The sequence below is a fragment of the Eleutherodactylus coqui genome, chromosome 2 (assembly GCF_035609145.1).
Source record: "Eleutherodactylus coqui strain aEleCoq1 chromosome 2, aEleCoq1.hap1, whole genome shotgun sequence".
NCBI classification, from domain to species: domain Eukaryota; kingdom Metazoa; phylum Chordata; class Amphibia; order Anura; family Eleutherodactylidae; genus Eleutherodactylus; species Eleutherodactylus coqui.
This window is the reverse complement of record NC_089838.1, coordinates 77,355,327-77,370,564: the sequence shown is the minus strand read 5'-3', so window position 1 is coordinate 77,370,564 and position 15,238 is coordinate 77,355,327. Positions and strand designations below refer to the sequence as shown.

At 44.4% G+C, this 15,238-nt stretch overlaps 1 protein-coding gene across 3 annotated transcripts in view; it reads left to right on the top strand.

Moving 5' to 3' along the window:
- FNIP1 (folliculin interacting protein 1) overlaps positions 1-15,238 on the top strand; it is a 97,939-nt gene that overhangs the window by 68,036 nt on the left and 14,665 nt on the right. For all 3 annotated transcript variants that reach the window (XM_066591133.1, XM_066591132.1, XM_066591134.1), the window contains 2 exons: positions 5,671-5,817; positions 10,432-10,601. In XM_066591133.1, the coding sequence (XP_066447230.1) occupies positions 5,671-5,817; positions 10,432-10,601 (317 nt within the window). The remainder of the gene's footprint in view (positions 1-5,670; positions 5,818-10,431; positions 10,602-15,238) is intronic.

Genomic DNA, 15,238 nt, shown 5'->3' with positions numbered 1-15,238 from the left:
CTACATCTGACCAACAAAACGCCGAGGGATCAGATCCTTAACTCCCTTCCCATACTGCGCATGGCCACTAACTTCCTAGCGGACGCCGCAGCCGAGACCGTCAAACTCTCAGCAAAAGCCACAGCCCGCGCTAACTCAGCCAGAAGGGTGTTATGGCTGAGGTCATGGTCAGGCGACCTGGCCTCGAAAAACAAATTGTGTGCCCTCCCTTTCTACGGCCAATTTCTATTCGGACCGGACCTAGATAAAATTCTAGAGAAGGCGGCCGACAGGAAAAAAGGGTTCCCTGAGGAAAAACCACAGAGAGTGAAGACCTTTCCCCGAGGCCTACCGAGGCAAGGGCAAGACAGGCCGCTGGAGTTACCCCAAGGGGGGCAGAGGAAGGAATATCCTCTTCAACCCCCATCAGGGGGAGCCGAAGCAAAGACCCTGACGCCATCCCCGTAGGGGCAAGGCTGGGGAGCTTTGTGGATCAATGGGCCGCAATCTGCGGGGGCCCATGGATCCCAAAGATCCTACAGCACGGATACCAGATAGAGCTGGTATCCATCCCCAGAAGGAAATTCATTACCACGCGAGCCCCAAAAAAACAGCTACATTTACTAGGGCAAAGCGTGCGCGACTTGCAGCGGTTAAACGCAATATCTCCCGTACCGCGAAACGAGGAAACCCAGGGCTATTACTCCAGGCTCTTTTTAGTAAAAAAACCCGGCGGGAAACACCGGACGATAATAAACCTGAAAGACCTGAACACCTGCGTCCGATACAGGAGATTCAAAATGGAAACCATCTCCTCGACAATAAAGTTGATCCCCAGAGGAGCCTACATGGCGTCCATCGATCTGAAGGACGCGTATTTTCACATCCCGATCCACAAAGATTCACAGAAATATCTGCGGTTCGCAGTGGACATGGGCGGAAGAACAGAGCACCACCAGTTCAGATGCCTGCCCTTCGGGATATCCTCAGCTCCCAGAATCTTTACCAAGATTATGGCGGAGGTAGCCGCCCACCTGAGAGAAAAATCGATCCTAGTAGTACCGTACCTGGACGATATTCTATTAATAGCAGAGTCCAAAAAACTCCTAACCAAACATCTGGAGACAGTGCTACAACTTCTCCAATCATTGGGATGGATTATAAACTGGGAAAAATCCAGCCTAGATCCCGGCAAGCAGAAGACGTTTCTGGGAATAACTCTCGACTCAGAATCGCAATGCTCCTACCTACCCGAGGAGAGAATACAAAAAATCCGCAGAATAGTCAAAACCTTCCTACGAAGACGATTCTGCACAATTCGGGAGGCAATGTCTCTTCTGGGGAGCTTGACATCATGCATCCCAGGAGTAGCGTGGGCCCAGGCCCACACCAGAGCCCTACAGGCCGTAGTCCTATCCTCGTGGGACAAAAGGCAGTCCTCGCTAGGGGCAAGGATGTACATCCCAAACAGGGCAAAAACATCCCTGCGTTGGTGGACATCCCCAGAGAACCTGCGGAGAGGGGTTCACTGGCTACAAAACCCAGCCATCCACATCACAACAGACGCAAGCGCCTGTGGATGGGGAGCGCATGTGGGGAACCAATTCTTTCAGGGTCCCTGGCCTCAGAGGATAAAAGAACAATCCTCAAATTTCAGAGAACTACAGGCAGTTTGGCAGGTTCTACAGCAGTTGGGCAACTCGCTACAGAACCATCACATAAAAATACTGTCAGACAATGTCACCGCGGTCGCTCACATACGACACCAAGGGGGCACAAGATCTCCCCCACTGCAAAGCATCGCACAGAAAATCTTTCACTGGGCGGAGGGCCGGATCCTCTCGATCACGGCAACCCACTTAAAGGGGACACTAAATGGAAAAGCAGACTTCCTCAGCAGGAAGCAGATAGACCCAGGAGAGTGGTCCCTCTCCCCAGAGGCATTCAGAATCTTAACCAACCGGTGGGGGACCCCACAGTTGGACCTCTTCGCAACCAGGGAGAACACGAAAGTAGGCAACTTTTTCTCCCTCCGGCCAGGAGATCGTCCGATAGCGGTAGACGCCCTGGGCCAGGACTGGGGACAAGGACTGGCCTACGCCTTTCCTCCCATACCACTAATCCCCAGGGTTTTACAACACTTCAGAACCCAGGGATGCACGCTAATCCTAGTGACCCCCTTCTGGCCAAAAAGAAGCTGGTTCGGTCTTCTGACAACACTGAGCGTCCAGGACCCAGTCACCTTGCCTACCTGGACGGATCTTCTATCGCAGGGGCCACTGAACCACCCCGGCCTAGACAAACTCCATTTAACGGCATGGCTCTTGAGGAATCCTCGCTAAGACAGAAAGGATTCTCAGGGAAAGTAGTAGAAACCCTAATGTCCAGTAGGAAAAAGACGACCCACCTGATCTACCAGAAGGTCTGGAGAAAGTTTTCCTCATGGAGACAGGGAAGGGATCGCGGGGATTCTATCCCCGACACTCCGCTAATCTTAGAATTCCTGCAGGAGGGCTTAGAGATGGGCCTCTCCCCGAGCACCCTAAAAGTCCAGGTTTCAGCCCTTAGCGCTATCTACGACACAAAATTCGCAGACGATAGATGGGTCCACAGGTTCCTAACAGCAGCAGCTAGATTACGCCCTAGGCCCATAAACCTGTTCCCGGACTGGAACCTTAATTGGGTTCTAGGGGCCATGACAGCGGTACCATTCGAACCGATCAAAGCGCTACCTATAAGAATGCTGACAATCAAGACCATCTTCCTAGTAGCCATTACATCCGCAAGACGGGTTAGCGAACTACAGGCCTTGTCCATCCGCCACCCGTTTATGAAAATTACAGACACCAAACTAATATTTAAAACAGACCCGGCCTTTATGCCGAAAGTAGTGTCAGATTTTCATAGGTCCCAGGATATAATAATCCCCTCATTCTTCAGCCACCCAAAAAACGAGGAGGAAAGAACCCTAAGCTGCCTGGACGTTAGGAGAGCAGTCCTAACCTACATAGATACAACGAGCCACTGGAGGCGGGATGACAACCTGTTCGTCCAGTTCAGTGGCCCAAATAAGGGTAGCAAAGCAGCGAAAAGTTCCATAGCCAGGTGGATCCGCCTGGCCATCATAGAATCCTATAAAGCCCTCGGGAAGGAGATCCCGTTAGCGCTTAAAGCCCATTCCACAAGGGCAGTAGCGTCCTCATGGGCCGAACACAGTTCAGCCTCGGTCGAGCAAATTTGCAAGGCCGCAGTCTGGAAAAAACCCCACACGTTTACTAAACACTATAGGGTAAAAGTGCAGCAGGACGAGGACATGGCCTTCGGCCGCAAAGTCCTCTCGGCAGCAATCCCACCCTAATAAACTTTAGTTGGTACGTCTCATTGGTGCTGTCGTGGAGACGACTGGGGGAAAAAGTGGATTATACCCACCTGATAATCAGGTTTCCAGTAGTCTCCACGACAGCACCCGTACCTTTCCCGCCCTAGAAAAATAAAATAATAAATTTAAAATTAAAAAACCCCGGTTAGGGGAAAAAATTTAAGTTTAGCTCCTGCCCCGGCAATTCGTTAGAATCCACTGAGGAAAGTGGGGAAGGGGGGGAGCTTTTAACCTCTCAGTATGTTCCTGTCCTACCAGGAGGAGGCAATCTCATTGGTGCTGTCGTGGAGACTACTGGAAACCTGATTATCAGGTGGGTATAATCCACTTTTTTTTTTCTTTTTTTTAAGAAATGTAGCTAGGTCTTATTTTCTGGGTAGGGCTTATATTTCAAGACTCCCCAAAAATCCTGAAAGATCAGGCTAGGGCGTTTTTTCTGGGTAGCTTTTATTGAAACAATCAACAAATGAAAATGAACTATAATGGTTTAGCGTAAATGGAGCCAACAAAGAGCGACAAACCGTTAGTTTTTCGTTCATTTTATGCAGGCTTAAATAATCGTTGGCTCGTTCACTAATCGATCAGATTAAATACCCGTCGTTCTCATTCACCTATACAGCGAAAGACTCAAGTTTCTCCTTTGTGCCAACAATGTATCCGCCTGTATAAACAGACTGACCAAGCGAACTCTGACATTGTTTGACATGACGGGCAGAGTGCTCTGTTTAAAGAGTTAAAAGATCCGGGAAACAGGGTGTGAGCGTGTGTACACGTAGCCGCTGTGCCCTGCCCTTGGTCTGTGAGCCATTAATACTCTCCTTTCTGGTATGGAGGGTTCCCTTTATTGCAGTCACATGTCTGCTGGCGGGCAGCCAGGGAATCTGATCTGTCTTGGAGGAAACACTATCAGCAGCAGATTCAGCCAGGGTTACCAGAATAGTAAATAATGTATCACAAGACTCGGTCTATCTGCTCTGGGCAAACATACTTTAACACCTTCTGAAAAGATGGACTTTATCGCAGTTGGTTTGCCCTATAAGTGTACTTTACATTTCTTCCTATAAATATTCCGTGGGACGCTTGTTGTATGTTGGGTATAGAATGCCTCTCGCTCGGGAGCCAAGTCTCTGAAATACAATTTTTCCACGAATCTCCATCGACAAATGAAGCAATCACTCTGTGAGCATGTGAAAGTAATGTCTGTGCTAAGAACTAGAACCAATCCTTTGTGTCAGTCCTTTTAGATCTTGCACTTTATTTAATCCTACTTCTCATGGTTTGCAGCTGGGAATAATAGGACAATTTGCTGCAAAAGCACAGCGTCTCTGGATTAGGTTACATTGTATTATCGTGTCTGTATTTCATCAGTCATTTTCTATGTACTAGATGTAATATTCCATGTGTCCTTCACATCTTTATCCGTGCACTATTTAAGTATGTTTCTAGTCTTCTACTCACCCTGCTGGGGTATTCTATTAAGTGCAAACTAATCACATTCATGTCTGTGCCTTGTCATAAATGTATGTGTGTGTGTGTGTGTGTGTGTGTGTGTGTGTGTGTGTGTGTGTGTGTGTGTGTGTGTGTGTGTGTGTGTGTGTGTGTATGTATATATATGTGTATATATGTGTGTGTGTATGTATGTATGTATGTATGTATGTATATATATTATAATATAATTATGATGGCTAGCAGGGATTGCAGTCAGTAGGTCAGGGAGCATGTTATCAGGCGGAGTACAGAGGGGTTTGTTTAGGGAATTCGGTATGCCTCCCTGAAGAGGTGCGTTTTTAGAGCACGCCTGAAGTTCTGCGAGTCCTGGATTGCTCGGGTAGCCTTTGGTAGTGCGTTCCAGAGGACTGGCGCTGCTCTGGAGAAGTCTTGGAGGCGGGAATGAGAAATTCGAATTAAAGGGGCGCTCAGTCTGGTTTCGTTAGCAGAGCGGAGAGCCCGGGCTGGTTGATGGATTGAGATGAGGGAGGCGATATAGGGTGGTGCTGCGCTGTGTAGGGCTTTGTGGATGAAGGTAGTGAGTATATGTGATATATATTTTAATGCACGTGCGCGCATACATATGTACATGCCGGATCTATTTTTAATTTTGCCTGAGGAAGAACCGTGAGCGGTTCAAAAGCTCACTATAAAATCATGTATTTTTGTTAGCCTTTAAAAGGTATCATCTCTACAAGATTACTTGTGATTGTTCCCAGCAAGAGATGCCATTTTCCTCTACACATAACATACATGAGCAATACTTCTCCAGTAGATTACTACTAAGATATAGATATTCATCTGATCTGTGTTTTAATCCACAGGACAACAATCTGTAACCTGTACACCATGCCCCGGATATCAGAACCCGTTTGGCTAACTATGATGTCTGGATCACCAGAGAAGAATCACCTATGTCAGCGGTTTATGAAGGAGTTTGCCTTCCTGATGGAATACACCTCAAAAAACCAGTAAAGCTTCTTATTTCTTACTACATGGAAACTGCCCAGACTGTTAGTAACCTCAGGCTGAGTGTGTGGATCTGTAAGAATGTTGGCGTTTCATCTGAAGTTTAAAAAAAGTTGGTTTCTAGAACTTTGGCAAAATGGCCCTTTTAGGTAAAACGAGAATCCTCACTAGCTCGTCCGCTCTTGTGCATCCTCTTTAGACTGCACCATTCTTGTAGAGTCATGCGGTTATTATTCACTTATTGTTCCGTATTTCACATTTCTATCTGAAAGACTGAACTGCCGACAAGTAAACGCGCCGGCGCTGATTTTTATGCCGGCTGAAACTAAATCATAAACATCACGATTTTCGTTAGTCGTTGGCTGTGTTTAGATGGAACAATTATTGGTCGTCTGCATACAACCGGGTCGGATTCTGGATGTGGGATGCTGCAGTGGAATCCGAACCTGTGCCCGTATAATGACCCTGCGTACCTCTGTTGTCTTCTCTATCTGTACTTCGGATGGTCGAGATAGTAAACCGTCTGACCTGCGCAGTACAGATTTTCCCGGACAATCGCTAGACGATGATACGGGTCGTGCAACTTTTTACACAGTGCTAACTGCGAAGGTCTGCGAGTCGGATGGCTTCCATTGACTTCAATAGAAGCTGTACATGCGGACACCGCACAAAAATAGAGCATGCTGCGATTTTTTGTTTGTTTTTGTTTTCATCCGGCAGCAGAAAATTGCAATTGATTTCCACTTGTGTGCAGGAAAAAGCACTTTTCCATAGCATGCTATGGGCGGTATTTGCTGCAGAATCCGGAGGCAGACGCCTCCTCCAGATTCCGCAATGCACATATGCCTGTGTGCAGCCGGCCTTAGTTGGTTTGAATGATTTTGTGAACCATAATCGTTCCATCTAAACGCACCATAAGGCCTCCAGCATATTTGGACCATGTGCTGACTGTGTTAGTTTGCGGGCAGCACACCACCCCATTACGGCCTATATAGATTGACATTCTTTCATATGGACCAATCATTCGTGTGAAAAAACTGATTGCTTGCCCTTTTCCTGTCCGTATCACGTACGAGAATTGGGAGATCTAATGCATGTCTATGCATGGTGTCCTTTAAAGAAAACATGTCCATGTACTTTCCGATGCAAGTTGCACCTGACCCTCTCTGGCGCAGCTCATACACACAGGAAGTGTCCTATTGGCATAACTGGTCTAACCTCCTCCAGTTGTCAGGACCCAGCAATCCTCGGAATGAGTCATTTCCTGTCCTGCAACGCTCTGTGACATCTGAACTAAAACACGGCTCCATTTAATTTGTTCCCTATGTCAGGCCTGGCTAAGAGTGACAGTGCAGAAATGGCGAAGGGATACTGAACCTTTCATTCTGGTGATTGGTGACGGTCCAGTAGGCCAGATCACCACCGATCAGAATGCTTAGTTATAGCCTAGTGATAAATTGGGTTAGATGAAGAGTATAAGGATACGTTCACATGGTGTGGATTTATTGCACACCATTTGGTGCTGATTTTCTGCTTTGGGAAATTATCCGCAGTGTTTTTGTATTTAAGAAAAAAAGAGGCACCATAAAGCCCCATGCATGCTTGAGTTTACAGGTGTCAGGGTTTAGATGCAGTTTTTGTAAAAATGACAAAAAAAATGCAAATAAATGCAGTTTGTCCAAGTTTATACATGCAGGTTTAACATACAAGAACCTGGACCATGCCTGCATCACATCTGCATGTGTAAACTCGCCCTTAGATTCATGGTGTCTGCAGGAAATAAAGCAGCGGGTAAAGCAGTAATTTGGCTTGCCAACTGCTGCCCAAACACGTGGGGTTATTTTTAGGTTTGGGAAGGTCTCCGGCTGTGAACCTTTCACAGATTATTCCTCACAGTAAACAGTAAAAGTCCAGCATTGTGACTAGAGAGGCATCCAGGGTAAACACACACTTAGAGTTCAGAGCCTTATTATTTAGGGAATGAGGACTCGTCAAGTGTCATGTTAAGAGAGCCCCCATAAATCTATTAAATTATTGCATCTACTTACACCCAGGACTGTGACTGTAACAAGGGGGCGCTCCCTACCTTTAGAGAAAAGAAGGTTTCTACACCGACCTAGAAGGGGGTTCTTTACTGTAAGAGCAGTGAGACTATGCAACTCTCTGCCTGAGGACGTGGTGATGGCGAATTCAATAAGAATTGAAGAGGGGCCTTGATGCCTTTTCTTGAGTGATACAATATTATTTTATAGTCACTGATGACTTCAGAAAGGTAGGTGATCTGGGAATTATTCCGATTGGAGTCAGGAAGGAATTTTTTTCCCTTAAATGGGCAAAACTGGCTTCTACCTCATTGGGGTTTTTTTTTTTTGCTTTCCTCTGGATCAACATTGGGGTGTGATGGGCTGAACTGGATGGATATGTGTCTTTTTTTCAGCCTCGCATACTATGTATGTCACTAGTTAATTATATTTATATAATAATGCTGTGCCGTTCTAGATTAGTGCTATAAACCATAGTATGGTAAAGCTTTCTACCTGTTGTGCCATCCTTTTTCTTAGTCCATGCAGATTAGTTTGTCGCTGCACAGTATCTCCAGCTGATGGCCGTAATAAAGCCTGCTTATTTTTGCTCCCATATCCACAGGAGTCCTTTTAACTAGAGCAGATGATCTGTCAGCCTGTAGCCAGGCGGCTCATCTTGTGTATCAGGGAGAGATTTTGTGAGATATTTGCTCCTCAGGTCACATCCCTCAGCAGGTCATTGTCGCCTAATTTAGCTGTTAGTATTACCGCTGACATTTATGAAGTGCAATTAACTTTTTTTTTTTCATGCAAGGCAATAGTCAGCATAGAGGTTACTATATTGTATGTCCATAATCCTTTAGTATATAAATAGCATATTTTGGCCTTTTGCTTGTGATCCTCAGCGTACCTTGTTGGAAAGTCCTATGGGTATTGGTCCTCCCTAGATGTTGTTTGCCATCTCTGGTGGTTTGTATTTCGGTATAGGAATATGACGATTGTAGTGTGCCCACAGAGCGGTCATATGTTATACCCTAGATTGCAGAAGTTTTTGAAAATCTTAAATTTTAAACCACTATTCAAGATGAGGCCGTATCACCGCATGAAAGTGTGAGGGTTGTGCTGATCATGTATAGTACCAGCGTGTGATGATCCAAAGGAGAGAGAAACTATAACCGCCAGTGTAAAAATACACCCCATATGATTGTACCTTTAATATGGTTGATCTTGGAGTTTGGTCTATATGAAGCAACAGAATAACCCCTTAGGGACCAGACACCTTTTAGCTGTGTGTGTGTGTGTGTGTGTGTGTGTGTGTGTGTGTGTGTTAGTGTCTGGTCCTTTTGGATGGAAACACCCTGGTCTCAAAGGGGTGTGTGTGTATAAATTAATATATTTTTTTTCCTTTTTTACCCATGTGGTAGTTTCATGGCCCTATATTTTTTTCTTCTGCTCTGCCAAAATAATTTTTAATGCATGTTGTGTTTTTTTTTGTCACATATAGGGCCATTTTTAAAACCTTCTTTCACTGATATTTTTTCCCTTTATTTTATTATTGGTAATGTGTACAAATGGTAAATAAAAATTATAGTTTATCTTTAAAATTATACTTACGTTAAAATGAAGCACAGAAATGGGTTCCCCATTTTTTTTTTCCGTCAAACTTTTCAATATATAATTTGTATAATCTCGGATTACAGGGCAGATATGGTGTCCGTTTAGGTTTGGGGTCGGTGGTGGGTTGTTTTTATAATTCTATTTATATATAATTTTATTCAAATTTTTTAAACTTTTTTTTTTAACATCTGTGCCCCATGACAACATATAAGACCTCCTATATAATATTTATTTCACAGTTTTCCCCTGTAACTGTGGCTCCTATGGATGCTCCAGTTACAGTGAAAAACATCCCCCTACAGTGACTGTCATCACTGTCAGAGCTGGTCGGGGTCTCCTAGGACCCTTCAGCTCTTACATGCTGGGGGTTTCCATATATCAATGGCAATGCTGCTTCCTGCATTCTCCACGTAGCACTCACTGAGCGCTATGTAGCCTCTAATGGAGAAGGCTAAAAACTGCTTTTGTCTCCTTTGGATCCTCAGCTATGTCCGACAGCGGAGAACCCCACCTGCGCTTGCTGGATTGCAGGAGCTTTAATCCTGCATCATATATTTACTATTAGTCATTAAAGCCCAGGACCAAGGGCTGTATATTTACAGTGCTTGGCCCTTAATGGGTTAAAATAAGTGACACTTGTATGCAGAATGCAGAGGTGAGTCTAGTGGGCCTAGGAGGAAGTTCCTGCATAGTGTCCTTGTAGAATCGCATTTTGCTAATGTGATTAAATAATACATTTCCTTCATGACTTCATTAGAACTGCTAAATATAACCTGGGGCGTTCTCCATAAATCAGCGCTATTTTTGCCTTGGGGTAGTAAACACATGAATACAGTGAGTAAAGAGAAGAGCGTCGGTGTTGAGTTCCTAAGAACACATTTGTTAGCAATGGCCTAGATCACAGTGTAGTCATTGGGATCATTGACTTCTGTAGTAAATGCTGTGTGTATTTTAAGCTTGTGTTTCTTATTTCAGGTTCCTTCCAGCTCTCATCACTGCTGTCCTCACGAACCATCTGGCTTGGGTGCCTACTGTGATGCCTAATGGACAACCCCCCATTAAAATCTTCCTTGAAAAGCACTCATCGCAAAGTGTAGACATGCTGGCAAAGACTCACCCTTACAACCCGCTCTGGGCGCAGCTCGGTACGTTCTACATAACGGCACTGATGAGCGTTAAACCTGTGGCTAGTTGTACTCTATTATCACTCCAGAGGGGTCCGAGATAATAGTCTGGGGATTATTCAGATTGCCAGATTGGAGTCAGGAAGGAATTTTTTTCCCTTGAATGGGGAAAATTGGCTTCTACCTCATTGTGGTTTTGCCTTCCTCTGGGGAAAAATAGGCTGAACTGGATGGACGTATGCCTTTTTGCGGCCTAACGTACTATGTCACTTTTATCCTGATGATATTCTATGAAAACATATATATTTTTTTTAGAATTAATTTAGAATTTTGTTAGTGAAAGTATCTAAATAATCAGACAGTTTTTCTGAAAAATAACACCATTTTGCGGCAAGTATTTAATGCATTTTGAAGCCAAAGCCAGAAATGCAGCTTTAAAGCAATAGGAAATTATAAATGAAGGATTTATACCTCCGTATTTCTGGCTTTTGCTTAAAACGTCAACGAGAACTGCAATGTTTTTTTTCCAAAAAATGCTTTTTGTGACCCCTCCCTAATGGACACATGTACTAAATGAGTTTGTGCCATCAATTTAATTCTGCACGCTGCTTACTTTACAGTGATCTCTACTTGTCCATGTGAACATTGTATGATGTTACATGTAGTACAATGTTTTCTTCAATTATTACGGTATAGAAAACCTTGATATTTGTTCTGAAGCCCCCAACCGAAAAAGAAAAGCTAAGCTTTAAAGGGAATTTGTCAGTAATAGATAGGGGCTGGAGAGCAGGGTGTAATCATGCCGGTATCCACTATTGTATTAGAAGCAGCACCAAGTAAAAGAAGTTCCAAGTGCCGGTGCGCTGCTACTGTCACCGCCATTACGGTGGTCTCTTTGAACTGCCCTCCACTCCCTGTATTGAACTGATTATCTGGAAGCGTCCTCCACTTTTCTTGGCCAGCCTGGGGTCAGCCTTCTCTTTGACGTGTCCTCCACTATAGGCAGCTCAATGGAAAGAGTGGAGAACATTTCAAAGGGAGGGTCAATTTAAAACCATTTTTAAGTGTCATTTGTAATAAAATTGTGGACACACCCCACTTCACCACCCTTACCTAGCACTATTAGCAGAAGATGAATAATATAGATTAAGTAAATATAAAGGCCATTAATGCTGTAAGATGTAAATCACTTTTTTATAATGAGGACAGGAGCTTCTTCAGGGTCTGTACAGTACATACATGCACCAGTAAATAAAATGGTGCTGCCCTCGCCTGGCGTCCAAAAGGATCAACTCATTCTGACACATATAAAGAGAAGTACAGGACATGTAGTACTACACTGTATTGTAGAGAGCAGCTAATTCAGGTTTTTTACAAATACCTATGCTGATTGGTTGAATCTTCCAGCCAATAGCATGCCCCAGATCCAGATTGTTGAATGTGATCGGCAGGTCAATTTTGGGTCCAAACTTGGGCACTTTCATTGGGTAAAATTGTAGGAATAACTCTTTTGAAGTGTGTGGGCACACTTGCTATGTGGCACCACTGAGTAGGCCTATGTTGCTGTGTACTTAGAAATTGTTGTGTGGGCACACAGATTTCATGGACATAATTACTATGTGGCTAGAAGAGACGGCTGCATTGTGAATAGAGATGAGCAAATCTTTCCTGCTGGTTTGCACATTTGCTAGTCAATGGAATTCAAGGGAAGATTTAATTTGTGGATTATATTTTTAATTTTGCCAAAAGTGAATATCCTAATGGCTGGCAGATTTGGCCAAAAAAGGATGCTGGTTGATCTGTATGTGTGAGCATCTTGGTTATATACAGACACACTATATAGTAGTGCTTGAAGCCACATGGGAGACTGACTATGATATTCATACTATTTGATAGCATGGTATAGTAAATGCATTGCCGCTCTTTGATTTTCCACTTTGGCTTTCCTTTTGTTGTTATTCCTTATTTACACCTTGCTGTCTTTGGTATCTGTGTGTTTCCCCATTTCCCTGCTGTGTATATAGTCAAAATGTTTTCATCTAGCACTTCATTTCGCATCCCTTTTCATCTCTGACTATATCCTGAGATTGCACTTCTGTCCAGACCCTTTTATCTCACACCCAATAATATTACTTATGTAATCAAAGTTGTGCAAATTAAAGCTGGGAGGTCTATTCTGACCTCTGTCTGTTGTGATGCAACTGTAAGCCCATCTCTTAAGCCTACAGCAGAATTGGATCAGAAGGAAATCACTATAACTAAGACACATTTTCTGCTATCCTGTTCTGAAAACTTCCATCATAGAGAGAAAAAAAAACACAATGTTTAAATTAGCAGCCGCAATTCCTTGCCCATCACTGAAAGTGCTTCATTACCCCATAACTGACCCCTCTCTGACACAACCTCCCTCACAGCACTCTCCTATGGCGACCCTCAATTTACCAATACTCCCCATTTTTTTGAAGTACACGCAATCCACATCTAGTCTCCCTACATGTAGCCTCCACCAATCAACCACCAGGCCCTGCCGCTGCCTTTCTTGACCACTTCACTACACGGCTCCTAAACTTTCTACGGTCATCCTCAGCATAATCATAGTCAACTTCAGTATCCCCATTAACTCATGCCATTTGGCTACCTACACACTCCTACCGCTGACTTCCTCCTTTGGCTGCTCACAGTGGCCCTCTGCACTCACTTACAAAAACACACATTCTAGACCTCCTTTTCAACCACCTCTGCTCACTATGTAAACTCTCCTATCTAAAAAATAACTTACACACTCTTCTCACTTCAACTCCACCCCCAGTCCAGGAACTAGTGCACCCTTATAGGCATCTCAAATGTAACTCTCTTCTACTGCTTTCTACAGTATCATGACTCCAAAACCATCATAGCCTCTGCTTTCTACATCATCACAATTTCTTCAGCTCTCCACTTAGCCGTCCCTCTCACACACAAGAGGAAGGCATTGGAGGAAGATCTACTCCAAGGAAGACTTCACACCATACAAACAAGTTGTCCTCTACTTCAAAATCTGCACTTAGATTAGTTGAACAGGACTATTTCACTACCCTCATATCCCCAAACCCTAGATAACGATTTAACTCTTAACCCCCTTCTATGTCTCTTCTCATTTCCTCTGAGGACTTTGCCACACACTTCAAAAACCAGGACAAAATTATTAGAGAAATCTTCAATTAACCGTCCCTGCCAACCCCTATACATCTATTCAGTCCTCTCTCTCCCAACCTGCTTCTCCACCTTTACTGAGGAAAAGCTATCCACACAACTCTCAAAACCGCAGCTCCCCACCTTGACCCAATCCCATCTCGCCAATCTTACCACCGTGTTCATGCCAACCTTAACCCAGCTTTTTTTAACCTTTTGTTGACAACTGGCATCTTCCCTCCATCCTTTAAGCAAGCAACCATTACACCCATCCTCAAGAGCCCATCCCTCCTTTGCGCAGCTACTGCTCTGTCTCACTGAAATGGCGCCTCCACCTTGAACAGTCTTCCCACCTCTCATCCTCCTCGCTATTCAAGCAGCTGCAATCCGACTTCTGACCCAACCGCTCTACTAAAACTTCCCGGAACAAAGTTGCCAACAATCTTCTAACTGCAAAAGTCTCAAAACATTACTCCATGCTCCCCCTACTAGACCTGTCCTCTGCCGTCGACGCAGTATGTCACTTCCTCCTGCTACAAACTCTATTCTCCATCATAAAAACTTGGCCCTCTCCTGTATCTCCTCACTTGTCACTTAATGAACCACTCGCCCACCACACACCACTTCCTCACCTCACCTTCTCATGCTGTCCATCAATATGCTGTGCTAGGACCCCTATTCTCCTCCATATACACCTTTGGCCTAGAACAGTTCACAGAATCAGGAGTGACTTTTGGCTATCTACTCCTTTTCTTACCATTTTCTAAAACTTATCATAAAGTGAACTGAACTCCTAATCTTCCTTCATCTCACTAAACGCCCCCATCAGACTTATCACAGTCAATGGCTCCATACTTTCCCCAGTTCCACGAGTCTGCTGTCTCAATGTAACATTTAATTTTTCCGCCCTTCAAACTGCACATACAAGAACTTTTCCACCTCCTGCCACTTTTACCTCATAAACCTCTCTCACATACAAATCATCTTCAACCCGGAGTCAACAAATGCTGGTGCATGTCTTCATCCTCTCCCATTTAGACTACTGCAACATCCTTCTTTAGGGCCTCTCATTGAACACTCATGTCCACCCAATTCATCCTCACTTCTACTTCCTGGCTACTCCCCTTACTCTTCTGCCTCTCCCATCCGTGCATCTCTTCACTGGCTATCCACCATCCAGAGAATCAAATTCATGATCTTGTCAATGACCTACAAGGTCATTCACAATCTGTCCCCTCCATCACTTACCTAGTATCTCAGATTCCTGTTCCCATGTAATCTCTGGTCCTTTCAAGACTTCCATCTCCGCTCATCTCCAATAATCGTCTCCAGGGTTTCTCCCATGAATCACCTAAACTTTGGAACTTGTTACTCCAACACATCAGACTCTCTGCCACCTTTGAAAGCTTCAAAAAGAACCTGAAAACCTACCTCTTCAGAAAATCCTACAACCTACAGTAGCCCTACTGCCTCAACAACATGGGCAC